This window comes from Aricia agestis, chromosome Z, assembly GCF_905147365.1.
Source record: "Aricia agestis chromosome Z, ilAriAges1.1, whole genome shotgun sequence".
Classification (NCBI taxonomy): domain Eukaryota; kingdom Metazoa; phylum Arthropoda; class Insecta; order Lepidoptera; family Lycaenidae; genus Aricia; species Aricia agestis.
The window spans coordinates 32,924,394-32,942,685 of NC_056428.1; the positions used below are offsets into that span (position 1 = coordinate 32,924,394).

At 37.2% G+C, this 18,292-nt stretch overlaps 1 protein-coding gene across 1 annotated transcript in view; it reads left to right on the forward strand.

Moving 5' to 3' along the window:
* LOC121738283 (dendritic arbor reduction protein 1-like) overlaps window positions 1-17,560 on the forward strand; it is a 78,542-nt gene extending 60,982 nt beyond the window's left edge. Inside the window, exons 3-8 of the mRNA XM_042130246.1 lie at window positions 13,642-14,073; window positions 14,491-14,592; window positions 14,972-15,116; window positions 16,096-16,155; window positions 16,542-16,780; window positions 17,350-17,560. Of these exons, the coding sequence (XP_041986180.1) occupies window positions 13,642-14,073; window positions 14,491-14,592; window positions 14,972-15,116; window positions 16,096-16,155; window positions 16,542-16,732 (930 nt within the window). The 3' untranslated portion in view covers window positions 16,733-16,780; window positions 17,350-17,560. The remainder of the gene's footprint in view (window positions 1-13,641; window positions 14,074-14,490; window positions 14,593-14,971; window positions 15,117-16,095; window positions 16,156-16,541; window positions 16,781-17,349) is intronic.
* The last annotated feature ends 732 nt before the right edge of the window (window positions 17,561-18,292 follow it).

The following is an 18,292-nucleotide window of genomic DNA, read 5'->3' on the forward strand; positions in this document are numbered from 1 at the left end:
ATTATTGAGTAATAGTCGATCAACAAAAAAATTAGGGCGTAGTATATAAAGGAACTTTTCGTTCAAATTCTTTTGAACGTAACTGAAATGATGTCGTTAGTTATATAAAACACGTTATAAATATACATTCATTGACCATACAATATTATCAAAAACTAGCGGTACTACGGAACCTTACATTGCGCGTGGCCCGACTTGTAGGCCCGCTACTGGTCTAAGCCCGGCCGCACATTGTCCGAATTCTAATCAGAAACAGTTGAATTTCGCTAGACCGCCACCCCGCACACTATCCGAAATATCCTTCCGGCGAGTTCGAGCTCACTCGGCTCAGTACAAAATGTAAGAGACAGCGCGTACGTTCAACTGTTTCTGATCAAAAATTTCGGACAATTTGCGGCCGGGCTAAACGTTTGGCAAGCGTAGACCAACGAGAGCGGAGAGCCTAGACGCGCAACGACGCCACTCCGAAGACAGACAAGCCAATGCGAGCGCCCGCGAATGGTGACAAGCGACGCCAAATGAGGTCTATAGATGTTGGCGCTTGTCTTAATACTCTTAGTAGGGGAGGTAGTGCTATCGTTTGCTAAGTCATTTCATACCGACCAAATTTTTGTCCAGCGGTAGCTTAATATTTATCAATCAACATAATCAGCGTCAGTCGCCGCACCCGTGGTGGAATGTTAACTGAGAGTATTTCAAAGTTGTAAAAAAAAAATTGCGAAAAGTGATTTTATACCGAATGAAAATTTTATGGATGATTATTGAGGTCATGCTTAACCAAAAATGCACCGTCAGCCGTATCGCAGACGGGGGATTCAACGTCAGTCGCGTTACTGAACTATGTTAAAAAAGTTAAAATATAAAGTCATTTCATACCGTACAAAATTTATACAGGTGAATGTTGATACCTTTTTAATAATAAAGACCACCGTCAGTCATTAATATGCGGGTGGAAAGCCCGTCAGCCAGCGATATAAGTTATAACCAATATAGCCCTATTTCGCGCTCAATGTATCCTAGGGCGTCGCGTAGACGACATTTTCACCTGCAAATATTCAGCTGACGGCGATTTTCGTTTGAATTAACACTTAAATTGTCCCACATAGCAATTTTAAGTAATTAATTCGATAGTCAATATTTGTGAAGAAGAATTATATACATTTTACTTTAAAAGCGCCATTTGTTGTTATATACTAAAACTAAAATAACACCTGAACGTGTATAATCTAGATATGAAGCTTTATTGGGTGCGAATTGGGATCTTTTTAATGTCAATTCAATACGATTCCCAACAACAACTTTGAGATACTCTCAATTTTTATTCCACCCACACTGAAGTAGCTGACGATCAAAACTCTTATGTATTAATAGAATAGTATTATTGTTACGATTTTCGCTCGGTATGAAATTACTTTTTAAAATGAGTGCGACCTCTGTCTACTAGGCAAGAATCTGCTTACTAGGCAAGCGATACTGAGCGTTGGCAAGACAAGACAAGTGTTCTGTCTACTACAGCTACACGTTGGCGTTGGCCTCACTCAGCAACGCTCGGCCAACATATATACTCTCGGTAACATGTATGATGAAGTTTTTCAAAACCAATATCAAAGTAAGTGAAATAAATAATAGTTCCAAAAAATTATGTATCTATTACAAACAAACAACGAAGGGAACAATATTTATCCGTTGTTTTTTCAACGGGAACGCTACCCCGACCCTATTCTAGTCAAAATGATGGGAAACGCAAACAGAACTCAAATTACCTTTTTGGTAACTTTACTCAATGACGTAGAGGTATACCAAATTATTTATATTCCAATCATTATGTACAAATTATTGCTGACGTCCAATGGTTCATAGTAAATAGAAGTGAAAGTCATGCTGAAACCGCTGAACAAATTTTGATGAAATATGGTATGAACGTAAACCTGAGAAAATCCTTAGACTATTTTAATATTTTTACTATCTTTATCTGTTTACCTGGTATAATATTTTACCATCATTTTGTATTGTCCTTCAATAAGTTCGTAGCTTTGTGCCAAAAGTTTGTCAATTTAATTAAAGCTTTTCCAAATATGTCTAAAATGTTAATTTAAGCTACAATATTTCCAACAAGTCTCGAATGACAAATTTCTATAGCAACAACGAATTCGAATAAATAATTAAAAACAATAATTAACAAACACAACAACCTACATATTAATAAAATTACCTAATTTATAAATGTCTCATAATGCTACATTTTAATTTGTACGAACGAAGAAGTGTCCTCGGTCGAAACTCCCTCCATTCGGTGGGCGGAACTCATCGATCGGCGCCCGCCCAAGCCGCCCGCCCGCCTAGTCCGCCCAATGCACACCACAACGGTCAATGTGTTCGCACGGCCTATAAAATGTTATTGCCACCAGTTACTGTCCCTACTGGGCTTAAAACTGTTTAATAATAATAAAAACCATATTGCCACCGCAGGTGATATTACGTCGTGTCGCAATTTATGCTTCCGAATTAAACAAATGTGCCTCAATTACTTTGGGGCGATTTTATCAAGAAAGACAAATGTTGTCAGTGAGATTTACAAATTTTACAGATATACTCTACGCGTTGCTTAACTGTAACAAACTTATTGTAATTAATTTTAATTTAGTAATTTTTAAACAGAGATACAATAATATTTAAAATTGCGCAACAATATAATAAATAAAAGTTGTAGCTTTAGCAGCAAAATGGCTCTTTCAGATATCAAATATAGAATAAGAAAGTGCGTAACATTCGTGTTAAGTTGGACCCACGTGTTGGAGCCATATTAGGCAACATTAGGAAGGGAAAAAAGGATATGGACGAACAGTCCATAGACGACCACAATTTTATAATAAAAAAAAACATTAGGAAGGCTTTGCACATGACAAAAGTCCCAATCATTAATCTCGAACAGATTGCAATCAGGTTCTCTTATGCGGCTTTCACATGAGTCCGACGTCGGAGAACACACGTTCTGAGCGGAGAATAATAATTATAAATGTTGCGAATTATAAAATTACCTCCCTCGACGCGTGTTAGCAAAATGAGCTTTACTCCCTTGGGATAAGGGTTAAGCGATACCGTGAGGAATGAGCGTGGGTGTACAGTTGAATTATGGAAATGGAGCGTCGTCGGTCCTCAAACAATGCTGTAACGGAATGACATGGTGATTTTAATTCCTTATGCGTGTATCGAAAAGGTCGATTGTTGTCTTATTTCGTCAATTATTATGGATGGTACAGGGATTACTTAGGGAAATTATCGCAATCAGACCTTGTATTGATCGGACTTCTCTACTAGTTACTAAGAATTCTTGCTATCTGCATCATCAGAGAGTCCGCAGATTTATTCACAAACATTACGCTCTACATTTCTTCTTTGATCGTGTCAAAATACGTCTTTGATCGTGTCAAAATACGTCTTTGATCGTGTCAAAATACGTCTTTGATCGTGTCAAAATACGTCTTTGATCGTGTCAAAATACGTCTTTGATCTTGTCAAAATACGTCTTTGATCGTGTCAAAATACGTCTTTGATCGTGTCAAAATACGTCTTTGATCGTGTCAAAATACGTCTTTGATCGTGTCAAAATACGTCTTTGATCGTGTCAAAATACGTCTTTGATCGTGTCAAAATACGTCTTTCTAATATTATAAAAAAGCTTATATACAAATTAGGATGGGGAAATCCTCGAGGATCCTTAAACAACTTTTTTCCCTTGAAACACTCCAAAATATAGAACTATTTCAAGACCATCTTGAAATATCATTTTGTTAACCGACTTCTTTTAAATTTTAAAATGATAAACATTAAATAGAAATTACAAACAAAAAGAATTTTAGTAAGTTTCCAATGCGAAAGTTATTTCATACGAATGCGCATACAAACTTATTCTTTGGAACTAGTTATTTCTGAGAGCAAAGGAGAAAATTGCTTTCGTATAGTATCGGCGATCACGCTACGCTGTGATTGGTCGGTTCGCTGCTGACGTGAAAAGCGGATGTTCGGAAAGCTTTTTGTTGGCGATAAGCTTTTATGCGCTTTTTGTCTATTGGGCAATGCCACAGGACTTATGTAATGAGTTCTATGTTAATTTATTTGTGTCTTATTTATTGATTTATTTGAAGCTTCTAGCTTTTAAAAATGTTCCTAATGTTTAAGTATACTGCGTATTCATTGTAAAAACGCCTTTATTCGTAACAAAATGTATTTATTTTGAATTAAGTTTTTTTATTATTCATATTATAGGTAAGAGGTGGAAAAGTATATCGTAGCCATTAGTGCAGTCTTTATTTGTGATAAGTAAATAACCCAATAGGTGACAAAAACGTTTATCAAAATAAGATACCGATAATACATAACATCATACGTTACAGATATACTACGTACGTATTATCTGTAATATTCAATATTTGGTATATTGTACAATCGCGCTGTATCATTCTTGAACCTTATTGTAATAGTCCTTAGGTCGAAAGTGACATAACTACTGAGTGAATGCGTCATTTAGCCGCAACGTTACCAACTGGGATGTATTGAGGTTCTATTAAAAATGCGTCATCGGCACTGTGTGCGACCAATCGGTTCTCGAGCTGAACTTCTACCTACAGACAATAGGGATGGCGACATGGTCAAAGATTAGCTGAATTTTTAAATAAAATAAAAACCTAGGGATATAAAAATAAGTATTACTTACCAAAATTTCAGCTTCATAACTTATGTATTTTTTTGTTCCTTCCTTCCTGATGAGCCTTCAAAGTTAAATAGTCAGGTCGATTTTTTTATACTTTATTTTTGTATACCATTCGATAAGTTATGCAATTCATAATTTTTTTTCTTATGAGACCACTTGCATAAACACAATTTTTAACATAGCTATCGAACAAAATCTTCCCGCGGTGCGTACAAAGTGACAAACTAGCTACTTATATATGGTACATTTTTATATTTGCATATTTCACACACAGAATAAGCCGCTAAAGGAAAAAAAGCCCGGTATTGCTAGTCAATTTATTTTCTCACTGTTTGCCATCAGATTCTGGTAGACCTACAGGCGTGACGTATGGAGCATTTTTAGAAAGTATATATTTTAATGGTTTTGAATTGTGATCTTGGAGAGTTTTTAAGCTATTAATTTTTCACCGATATTTCTATTTTTGCAGAGTCCTTTACTTACCAACAAGAAAAAAATATTCGTCATACCTATAATAATTGTATGAGTCTGTAGATAACCGAGGTTACACGTTTGAATTCAAATCAAGCTTTTTGTGATTTCGAACGTGAAGAGACGTATATTCTTTTACGATTGTCCAATATTGACGTTGATAATTATTGATATGCATGAATAGGGTTGTACCCTAGAGGAGTAGAGAGTAGTAGAGGCTAGTACAATTACGGCAGATGCTGTAGCATCTGCCGATATCGTACTAGCCTCTATATTGATGGCTGTAGGCGATGACAGTCACCCATCAAAGCCCTACGTAGAGCCTACACCGCGTTTAAGCTCCTATTAGGTGATGTACAGAGCCTATAAGTTGTAACGCAATAAAACTTTGCTTTTTAATAATATTTTGCACCTGACTGTACCTATTTATTACAATTTACCACGGTGCGTTAAATATGAGGGTTTGAATAATTATTCGTGTATTTCTAAATCGATGGACTAGCAAGTAAACTGCACTGTATACATTAAATACAGCCTTAAATTCGGTAAGAAGCTGAATAAATGTAAATCGTAATCCGCATTACAATCAGCGCATGTTCTTTGTGAAATAAAGGCGATTAATTTAGTCCGTAGGTGTATGTTGACCGCTACGATGATTAGTATTACTCGAATAAATCGAATAAATTTATTCAGATAAATTCTAGTATCTGCAAGATTGCATTCGAACAAATATATTTTAATTAAAATTTATTCAGTTACAAACTTTGACAGACAATAAATTTAGCAATTACAAGACTAACCGCTGTAAATATCCGCCTGCAGATATAAGACATAATTCCAGTGTACATGGCGAGTATTTCCATTTTCCATACAGTAATCCGCTTTATCAGTCGAGCATCAATAGCGCAGCTCACAATGCGCATAAATAGATATTAAGAGTATCTGTTAGACATCGTTCAGGCTAACTAAAATATAAATGCCAAGGGTCCCGCGATTTCTTAGCGAGTTTAACTAAGATATGAATACCATTGGTCTTAATGATTTTCTAGCTTCCAAGCCTAAAAGCTATCCGCGCTGTGAATATAGCTGATCATGTTAAATATAGCTATCTATATAATCTTATACAATGTGTCCCGACACCGGTGTCCGATACTTTGATGTCATGATCTATGGCATATTTTATCGACAAATTGGCTCTCAAATTTTTTCTCTCTCTCACGGTTGTGAAATGGCAGCCATTTTAGTTTTTCTCGGGTTTTCACACTAATCTGACCAGTACTTCTCATGTAAATATCCTATGAAGATAAAAAAGATCTCATTTGATAGCTAAACTTGTGGACTACGCTTACATAGGCAATATGTTATAAATTTCGTGGAATTAAACATAGAAAAACCAAAGTTTAAGAAAAAAAATGTATATTTTTAATTAATGGTTTTTTGTAAAAAATCTAGCGCATTAAACTGGTTATTTTTTGTTTTAAAAAGATAGAGGAGGATTTCATCTTAAACAAATTCTTTACTCCAATGCTCTATGTTGGATAGTTTAGAAGTTATAACGATTTTCCTATGAAGTATATTATAAGTATATAGATTAGTGTGAAAGCCCGAGAAAAACTAAAATGGCTGCCATTTTACAACCGTGAGAGAGAGAAAAAATTTGAGAGCCAATTTGTCGATAAAATATGCCATAGATCATGACCTTAAAGGATCGGACACCGGTGTCGGGACACAGTCATCTTATATATAAAAATGGATTCTCAAATGTGTTAGTCGCGCTAAAACTCGGAAACGGCTGAACGGATTGGGCTGATTTTAGTCTTAAAATATTCGTAGAAGTCCAGGGAAGGTTTTAAAGTGACACGAAGTTCACCGGGACAGCTAGCTGTAGTTGTATATTATAGTTATGCTGTGTGCAGGCTGCAGTAGCGATGGCTAGTAATTGTTCTTCAGAAGTAGGCCCTAGTATACTTAGTAGGAATTTGGTTGGTACTTGGTAGCTCAGTATCTGCACAAAACTTTAAGAGGATACCACAGCAGCTAGAGAAATGAAAAAAAAGTACGTGTAATATCTATAGCTGTCTCCCTTACCTCAAGCCTATACCGCAGAACGCGATAGAGACAACTGCAGAAAATCCAGAAAATCAACGATTCGTTGTCCCCTGATTCCTTCTCCAAAACTTAACCGATTTAAGTACTTTTTTCATTAAAGATTAAAAAAAGGCTTGAGCTGTGTTCCTATGTTTTGCTTTTTTTGTATAATCTATCCAAATCTGTTTTCTGGACGTTTGAACACAGTGGAAAATCTGGCCATTTTTTTGGGTTTTTGAACGTTCATATCTTATTTAATAATTAAATTATGAAAAAAAGGAAAACATAGGGACATTGTATTAGTGGCCGTAGATATTCAGGAAAAAAATTATAACTCTACTAGCATTATCCAGGGAGGAAACAGGGGACAGCGTTTGTATGGGAAAAATGGCGGTGTGGAATCCTCTTAAACAAAAGCCCTATAAAAACTAAAATAAAAAACAACAGCCCTATAAAAACTAAAATAGAAAACAAACTAAAACTCCGCAGATCTGTAACACGGTCTAATCTGTTGCCTAAGCTCGTCTGTACTCTGTAGCAGATGCTGGCGCAATCGCAAAGGTCGCGGAAGGAATTCGCGCGGTCCGGCCGCTTGCGACATCGCACCGAAGGGTTACCGATGCAGGTAGATCTGATATTTGCAATAATCGCTTAACGTTCGCGAGCTGTTCGATTCTAAATTTGAATATTTTTATTTGACTTATTGTTCGCGAGCTATTCGATTCTAAATTCGAATATTAATATTCGATCTATGTTAGGTTTTTCGAGAGTGTCCATGAAACCTTTTTATTCGTCTACGGCAAGGTTAGGTTTATCAAGTGTATACTGACTAATATAACAATCTGAAAGTGTGTCTGTTTGTCTGGTATGTTGTTTAAACTGATTTTAATGAAATGATATTGATATGATTTAGATTTTGATTGAGATATTGAATGATACTTTGAGTACCGGAAAAGGACATAGAATGTTTTTTATCCCCGTTAAATGTAAGGACGTTTTTTGGCGATAAACGAACGAACAATGAAATTGCTGACAATTTGCTTATTATAGTAATAAACGTAAACAAAACAAATTCATAATACTTTAGGGTGTGTATGGTATCCCCAGTAGGTATATAATATACACTATACAGAAGGTACAGTAAGTACTAAGTAGGTAACTTTCTTTTAACTTTTGTATGGGCAAATTCATACACTCGGGCAAAGAAATCACTAAAAATGTTTTTTCAGCTTTATCAGTGAACTCTATACAAGGGTGAAGGGACACATACACATTACACATAACACACTTTCACACCCGAGACTTCTAAAGCCAGAAACTTGAACATGTCGCATTTTATTTTGAAACATATAGGAATTTACGTGGTAGAGCCATGAAGAGAGAGAATGGGCCGGCTCGACCGGAGAAATACCACGGGCTCACAGAAAACCGGCGTGAAACAGCGCTTGCGCTGTGTTTCGCAGAGTGAGTGAGTTTACCGGAGGCCCAATTATCTACCCTTCCCTTCCCTATTCCCTTTCTTACCTCCCCTACCCTGTAATCCTATTCCCTCTTAAAAGGCCGGCAACGCACCTGCAGCTCTTCTGATGTTGTGTCCATGGGCAACGGAAGTTGCTTTTCATCAGGTGACCAGATTGCTCGTTTGCCCCCTTATTTCATTAAAAAAATATACATTGGTCTTTTTAGAGTCAGGTTTTTGGTTTATGAAAATATTACTAAAGTTCAAGTTACTACGTTACATGTAAAGGTTAATTTGTTAGCTAATTTACATGTAGCGTGTACAACTATTTATACGCTCTACTTTTGATTACATAATATAGAGTTTTAAACAAAAGCTTTTATGAATTTGTGCAAAGTGACGTGAGTCGATTTTAAAATAAATTATAAACAAAAACTGTTTGAAAAAAAGCTTTTATTTAAATAGTCTAAAAAGAATAAAATAAATTTCTCCTTAAAAATTTTAACTTTTATGTTAAAATCCTCAATGTGTTATACAATTTGCATGATAATAAAAGCTTTTCGCGCGAGACTTAACAATCTATCAGTACTTGATAAATTTATTGAAATATAAAAATATAATATCAATTTGCTCAGTCATATTGGTACTACATAATATAGTTTATTTATAAATCGCGCGACAAGCTTTTATTATCATGCAAATTGTATAATACATTGAGGATTATAACATAAAAGTTAAAATTTGTAAGGAGAAATTTATTTTATTCTTTTTAGACTATTTAAATAAAAGCTTTTTTTCAAAAAGTTTTTTGTTTATAATTTATTTTTTGTTTTTTAGATATCTCTGGCTAGATTTCTTAGTCTGTTTGATAGTACATAATTTGTTTTGTTTCAAGAATTTGTTAAAATCTTATTAACTTAAGTCCTTAAGAAATCGTACTCGACTTTGACAAGTGAAAAATCTATATATAGCGAGTTGTTCTATTCCGTTTATTTCTACATGACTAAAAAGTTAAATTTCGTTTAACAAAAGTGACCGGCTTCAACCGGGCATTTTCTGAAACCCGGCTGGATTTGACTTGAAGTCACGTCACGTCGCGACTCACGTGACGTTACGTAAAATCACGACACATACCTTCACGTCACGACACGACACGACACGACACGACACGACACGACACGACACGACACGACACGACACGACACGACACGACACGACACGACACGACACGACACGACACGACACGACACGACACGACACGACACGACACGACACGACACGACACGACACGACACGACACGACACGACACGACACGACACGACACGACGCGACACGACTTGACTATTACTTTTCAATTTACTCTCAGTGAGCCCTTTTATTTGATACCCATATTGCAAAAGTGCTTTAAAATAAATATTCCCCTATCTTGGCTAAGCTACCATATTTAATATAAAATGACATTACATTTGTTTCCGAGTCTCAATAAGCCTTTAATTTGATACCCATAATATTACAGAACTGCATTAAAAATAACTGTTCCCGTATTTTGGATGAGCCGCCATATTGGATGTAGAATGACATTATATTCGTTTTCGAGTTACTTTCAATGAGCCCTTTCATCTGACACCCATATTGCAGAAGTGCATTAAAAATAACTATTCACCTATCTTGGATGAGCCGCCATGTTGGATGTACAATGAAATTACATTTGTTTTCGAGTTACTCTCAAAAAGCCCTTTCATTTAATATCCATATTGTAGAACTGCATAGAAACAGTAATTATTTCGCCATCTTGGATAAGCGTCCATATTGAACTTATGTAGAATGACATTACATTCGTTTCCGAGTTATTCTCAATGAGCCCTTTCATTTGATAACCATATTGCAGAAGTGTATTAAAAATAACTATTCCCGTATCTTAGATGTGGCGCCATATTAGATGTAGAATGACATTACATTCGTTTTCGAGTGACTCTCAAAAAGCCCTTTCATTTAATATCCATATTGTAGGACTGCATTGAAAATAACTATGCAACGCACCTGCAGCTCTTCTGATGCTGCGAGTGTCCATGGGCGACGGAATTTGCTTTCCATCAGGTGACCCGTTTGCTCGTTTGCCCCCCTTATTTTATAAAAAAAATATATATATTTCGCCATCTTGGATTGTCGGCCATATTGGATTTAGAGTGATGTAATATACCATATCATGTATTGTCATCCAAACTAAACGTGTATGCAAAATTTCAGCTCAATCGGTTAAATATATCTGCTTCAAAATTGAGTTCCAAGATTTCACCCGAACATACATACTTACATACATACAGAGCAAGTTTAATAAAAGCTTTTAAAAAAAAAAGTAACTACATTGTTTTTGTTGCAGTTGATGTTGAACACTGAGTTTATTTAAGTTTTTTATGGGATGGTACGGCAAGGGTTTTATGTGTAGAGTTTACACTTTTAACTCCATTTTCCTCCACTAAAGCTGTTATCTAAAGCTAAAGCAAAACTAAGCTCTGCACCTTGCCCCACTGTTACTTAAACTCTGTTTAAGTTTATTTTGATCTAAATGTCAACAAAAAATACTTATACTTTCACTTGACTAAGATACTGCATTGCATTTTCTTATGGTTAAAATTATTTTTCCCATTTGGACCATAAAGGATCTGTCAAATGTAAACAACGCGTATAAACGTTGTTTAGTGTTTATGTTCTGGTCCAAATTTATTGAAACGGAGTATGACTAGGGTATTGATGATTGGGTATACATTTGTATAACAAACAGATAATCGAAGTATGTTAAGTCGGCTCTCAATGTTGATCTCATCAGATAATGTTCGTTTATATAAAGCTATTGAGCTCGTCACCTGCGGGCTCAGGGGGCCGATTCTCATGCTTAGAATGTCGTTTTGATCGTACCAACAATGTCGCGCTGAATTGTCGCTGACCGTCCGCGACGACACCGAAATGTATGAAATATCAGTGCAGACCATTACGTGCTATTCAAATATGCTTCCTAGAATTAGGTACATCTCGAGCCATCAGCGCCGAAGCGACGGTGCAAGTGCGGTCAGCGTAAAACTAAAATCAACCAATAATTTTAGTTCAATTTCAAATGATATTTTACTGCCAAACTTTATTTAACAAAAATGGAAAAATTGCAATTGTTCGTTAATCAATATTCGAACCGACCGATTCAGACACTGAGCTGAAACTGCCCTCCAGCCGATTTTAGAGCAAATCAAATGATCAAATGATTCTGCGGACATAATAAAATAGAAATAAGCTAGATGCTCATTTTCGCCAAGTGCCAACAATGTGAGTAAATAGCAAATTGCAACCTATACTCACACATGCTCTCTCGAGTTATGTCTAACTGGCAATCGAAGCGACTTTCGCATTTCAAGGTATCAGAATCGGGTCCCAGGCTGCGCTCAGCCGCGTGGGCTCAGTGCCCATTGTATGTTAATACGCGCTTCAATCCACGGCCGGAGAAATTGAAAATAGCAAACATTACCCCGCTATCATCTCTCATACCTATCATCATAATGAGCGCATATTTTTCATTGTGCATATTTTAAACTGTTATCGACCATCGTTTTGAAAGGTCTGTGCGTAATCTCCAATGGATTAACAATAACGAAGATTTCTTCAATTCTTTTAATTCGTCTAAGCCAAAAAGAAGGCTGATTTTGACAATCCAAAGAGTATGTGCTCTTAGTGCGATTTTGTTAATAAGTGAAGACTTCAATAGAGTTCTTGTTTAAAAACTTATTTTTGTAATAGTAAAGTTGAATTATTGTTAACCCATGCGGCATGCCACAAGTTATTCAGAAGTAGGCAGTTAGTAGTTACACATTTTAGATGTACAACCCACCGTTCATCCGACCTAAGAGGTAAGTGGTAACTATCGATTGTTTTCGATTGCATGACTTTTGGACCTTCGCTTCGTTAATGTTAATTCCATTGGAAATACGGTATTGGGATCAAGCAATGTGATCAAAATATTTGCATAATAAATTTCTTGTGGAATATCTTTGAATATATTTAAGACACATTGTAGGGTTCACCACCACACAGGTGCATTTATAGTTTTTATTATTCGTAGGCATTTTAGATAAAATAGAGCTTTACTATTGATCTGTTTAAAAATATAAAGACTCCCTTAAAGTTTAATTAAAAAATATGTATATTCATATTGCACGATCTACCCGAACGATATCGATACTTGATTACAAAATAGATAATAATAATTATGGGGGTATTTGTTTAGAATGTCTGTTATTATTCAAAACAAACAAACTCAATGAAATGTATCAGTGTTCCGTAATAATCTTATCGTAACCTTAATATGTGATCAGTGCATTAGTTATAATACAAATTACGAATTCAGTATAAGATAATAATAGGAACTCGGTACTCTTGAGCAATGCTTTGTTAACAAAATGCCTTGAAGCGATGTAATCTCATTTACAAATCTTGCTTCAAATTATAATACATCTACGGTTTTCAATTTCAACTTTAGCACTGGTCAAGTGTACCTATTGCATATTTCAAATTTCAACGTAGGTAGAGCCAAACAAACTTTATAACAGCTACAAGGTAGTAAATGTCTAAATGTATCGGTAAATTGGCAAAGCACCACCACAAAGCCGTGCGATCCTTAGCAGGAGTTCCATCGGACTGTTTATTATCAGCACCCTCATAATTATCATTAAACATTAACCCCTTATAATAGACATATTTACACAGCGAATAACTATACAAAATATATTTGTCTGGGAAGTTGGAAATTCGCATAATAGATAAAGACAGCAGATATTTACGCTGGTCGCTTCGTAAATGCCTTTATTATTATGAGAGTAATAATGATTTATTCTGAATTATAAACTTTACAAAATTTTCGCTTCGCAGACATCTGATCTTGAGTCGCTGCTCTGCAAGCAAGAGGGCGCATCAATCGCGCCCGCCCCCATGGAGCTGTTCGACGGCGGGACTACCTCACGCGACGATGCCTTCCTCCGCCCAGCCCTCTGGGAGGACATCGCCTCCTCCATCCGCAACATCGACCCCGAGAACGCCAACATGCTGGCTCCCCTCGGCGCCACTCACGTCAAACTCGAAGCGGACGATCCCCTGCTCGAGGAATGCGCTACACCTCTACTCAGCCCGCTCGAGATCAAGACGGAGAGGCTCTGCGCGCCCCCGACGTACGCGCACCCTCAACCGCCACCCCAACCACAGCCCGCGGCCACCTACTCCAAGTACCCGCAGTCCAGGCTAGTCTACATGTCGCCGCTCACACCCCCCGGATCTGATCAGGGTAGCCCAGGAAACTCCATGCAGGTAATTTTAAGGTCATCCACTGCTAGCGTTTGGGGGAAGATGGTACCATCTCGTGCTATGCGATTGTTGCTATTGCGATTGTTTTAATAAATTTCGTAACTTGTGTCTATTACCTCACTCGGCTGAAAGCTATTAAAGGAATCGATGGAGTGAAACGGAGCGCCTTTATAATATGAGGGCGTCGGTTTTATAACTTTCAGCGGAATTAAAATATGTACCTACTACTAAATTTTTTGTTCGATTTATTCTAAATACCGTAGCCAAGCATCAGGTAAAATGATAGCACGACATATCCCATACCATATACAATTACCGTAATCTATCCTGCATTTAAGTAGACTATTTGTTTGCTATTCTTTATTCAAGTAGATGTGTGTGAAGGGAATGCTGGTGCAACTAGTAATGATAATATTTCAGTGCGGGCCTAGACGGACGCCGCCGCCGCCGTACCATCCACCGCCGTTGCTGCGGGCTCCGCACATGCAGCCGCATCCGTTGCCACAGACGCACCATCCGCAGGTTGACAATCTCCTCTTTTACTAATAAATATACCAAATACTCGTATATTTATGATTCAAAATCATAATATGTTATGAGACGAACGAATGAACATGAAAAATAATGTGTAGCCTAGGGTTTACCTGATCCTAGATCCTACCGTGCATGCTTTAAAACTTCAGTAAGCAGTAGAGGTACAATAATGCTATGACGAGCATATCTATTCTTGTCTGCTTTGGTTCTGCAGCTTACTCATAAATATTTTTACGCAGCAAATTATTTTGTGTATCTACGAGAATCTTCTCTCCATTGGGCATTGCTATCACCACATCACCACAGATCAATATCAACAAACAATTAAAATAGAACCCCCTAATTGGATCGAAACGGAAATTTTCAGGCGATGCCGCCGATGCAGATGGCGCCGCAGGCTAGTGTGGTGCCGCCGACGACGCACGCGCGCCTCGCTCCGCCCTCCGTCAAGTACAACAGACGCAACAACCCCGAACTAGAGAAACGGAGGGTACATCACTGCGACTTTATAGGTAGGTTGTCTAGAGCTTGCCTACCAATACAGAACACTGAGTACTATTGAGAAATTGATTCATAAACAGCTGACGGAAGTACCATCAAGGAAATTGATTCCTAGGCAGTTGACACACCAATGTCATTTGGACGGATTATGTCAATATCTACGCAAGCGAAAAACTTTGTATCCCTTTTGACGAAAAATGCGGAAACGTAGGTGAATGAAATTTTGCACAGTTATAGCTTATATGCTGAAGGAGTGCATCGAGCTAATACTATTTTGAAATTATGCTCTTATCATACATTTTTTTAATAAATAAAATATTACACACATGACACACTACAATACGCACACTCAAGAAGATGACATATTTTTGAGTGACAAACTTATACATACGAATTATAATCTTTTATTTATGGTTGAAGTCTGTTGACAACAAGTTGACAAATTGAAAATGGATTATAGTTTTTTTTTTTAAATTGAATCTTAGATACTATTAGACAAAGGCTTACAAGGCCAGTCTGAGATCAGCTGAGTCCCAAAGACAAGAGTTTAAAAAAATTGGATAAAGTCAATATTATTGTTTTACAAAATATAGGTAATGAAATTGAAACTAAGGTCGAATTCCGACCATTTGGCGATCTCTAGTAACGTTAATTACGTAACCAAACTACTTAGATCCCCATCTGCCTAGGAATTAACTTCTCTGATAGTACATAATTTGGTTTGCTTATGTCACGTCCAGCCTGTGAGATGACGACTAACACCTGACTTAACTCGGCCAAATAACATAAGTCTGTCGGCCTGTAAATCAATTTCCCTGATGGTACATTAAATAAGCCAATTTATAAAAAAGAATAGCGTTAGTCGCTCACTTGTAACTTTAAACACTGCACTGTTATAATATTATACAATGTCTCTTCAATAATTAATTTATACGAGTATACCGATGAAATGCTTCTGAAAAATTAACCCAAACGTGGTCTACGTTTCAGGCTGTACAAAAGTTTATACCAAAAGTTCACACCTGAAAGCTCACCAGCGGATACATACAGGTAAATTCCTTCATAACTGTGTTGCTTCGTTTCTGCTTTGCGAATTATTGACCTTGCTCTGCGAAATGCTATTTATCGTGCTTATCCCGGCCACGAACTTTTAGACGTCGGTGGTCCATAAAGGCGCCTTGTAGACCACTCACTGGCCAGCAGGTTTCGTTAAATTGCATTCTCTATAATTGATAGCGTAGTTAGACATCTAAAAAGGCATCTGACATAACCAATGACCTCTTATTATAGAGATCAGTGGACATAACGCAACGCTAAGTGCCATGGCGCCTCCAATGGGATATGAAATCACGTTTTTGATATCTGACTTCGCCATCGGAAATGCAATTTGACTAAGCACTCTGGCCGTGCGATTGTTGTAAATCGGCGGTTTATAGGAGAGAAGCCCTACACCTGCCAGTGGCCGGAGTGCGAGTGGCGGTTTGCGAGGTCTGACGAGCTGACGCGGCACTATCGGAAGCACACCGGAGCCAAGCCGTTCAAGTGCGCGGTCTGCGAGCGGTCCTTCGCGCGGTCTGACCATCTCGCGCTCCACAATAAGCGCCATCAGCCCAAAACGTCCAAATGACACCCAAGACGAGGCGGGGAACAAACTCCCGCGCCTCAGAACACTCAGGTATAAATTTTCTACGTTACATCCAAAGCCTTAAGTAAACTTACAATCGACAGTTGCGCCAGTCTTCCAACTAGCGATATTTGACTGAACTGCAATGTTTTCAGTAAGGTAGATAGATTCTTCCCTTGATACTTATCGCGAAGCGTATGTTATGACAGATTCCGTTTTTTGGGCTTGTATGTGAAGGATATACAGGGTGTAACAAAAATAAGTGATAATACTTTAGGGTGTGTACGTGTTCCTTGTAGAGAGTTCACTGTGAAAGTAGCAGCGCTGAAAGACCAAATTTTTTTTTCACTTTTGTATGGGGAAACTCGTGACGCTCGGGCCCTAGCCCATACAAAAGTGAAAAAAAAATTCGTCTTTCAGAGCTGCTACTTTCACAGCGAACTCTCTACAAGGAACACGTACACACCCTTAAGTATTATCACTTATTTTTGTTACACACTGTATAGAGAAACTTAACTATTTATAAAATACGATTATTCAAAAAATACACGGGTATAATTGTTTAGAATGACTGGGTTTTTGAAACTGTATTAAACATATTATGTATCTCTTTATTACAGGAAGATTGTGGGGAGAACTTCTTTCTAGAGTGCGACTTGGAGACCAGTTTGATGGACACTTTCTACAGCGTACTGTGAGATCGCTGCTCAAACACCAGCTCACGGGTCCACGACGCAGACAGACACGTGGACCTACACCTTCTATGTAAAATACGACTTTTATATTTAAGTTGAGGCCTGGTAGCGTATTCGGTTGCGGCGTTAAGTATCTATTGCATGCGTTTTGTCTCTGACGGGATCTTTAAACGGGTTACTTATGGATCACGTCAAATATGAGTGTGTGATTGAACTTTGGAGTAAAATAACATTGAACGGACGATATATTTTAGGAGCACCAAAATGTGGCATGGCAAATCTTCAAATAGTGATGAATAAGGTACTGTAAGGTCAAAATTAGGTAGAGCAACGATCATGTTCATTTAAAAATCTGTTGTTCGTATTAAAGTCAGTGTATAATAAGCTCAGTTGTTTCCATAATACACTGAGCCCGACCTAACCCAATGCAGACAATCTCATGAGCCCTTGGAAAACATGTACATTTTTTCAATGCCGCCGCAACCACCTAAATATGCCACCAGGCAGTTATTTAGTAAATAATTTCACCTAACTTCACCAGAATGTTATGAAAAGAAGTACCTAGGAAAATTTTACCAAGGACATTGCTTTACCTAAAACAGGATCGGACAGGTTTACCGCGAAACCCAAAATTAATTTATTGTGCATTAAAATGAATATTTTATAAATATTTAAATACTATATGAAATGACAATTATATTTTGTAGTTAAAGAGTTGTGGTCGCACTGTTGTCATGCACAATATTTACTTTAATTCAGCCGTAGTTTTTATGTGGAATTAAGTTGTAGAGCTTAGTAATTTTTGCGAATTTTGAAATATAATACTAATTTTAGAATACAACAGTCAATACATACACTGAAAAACATA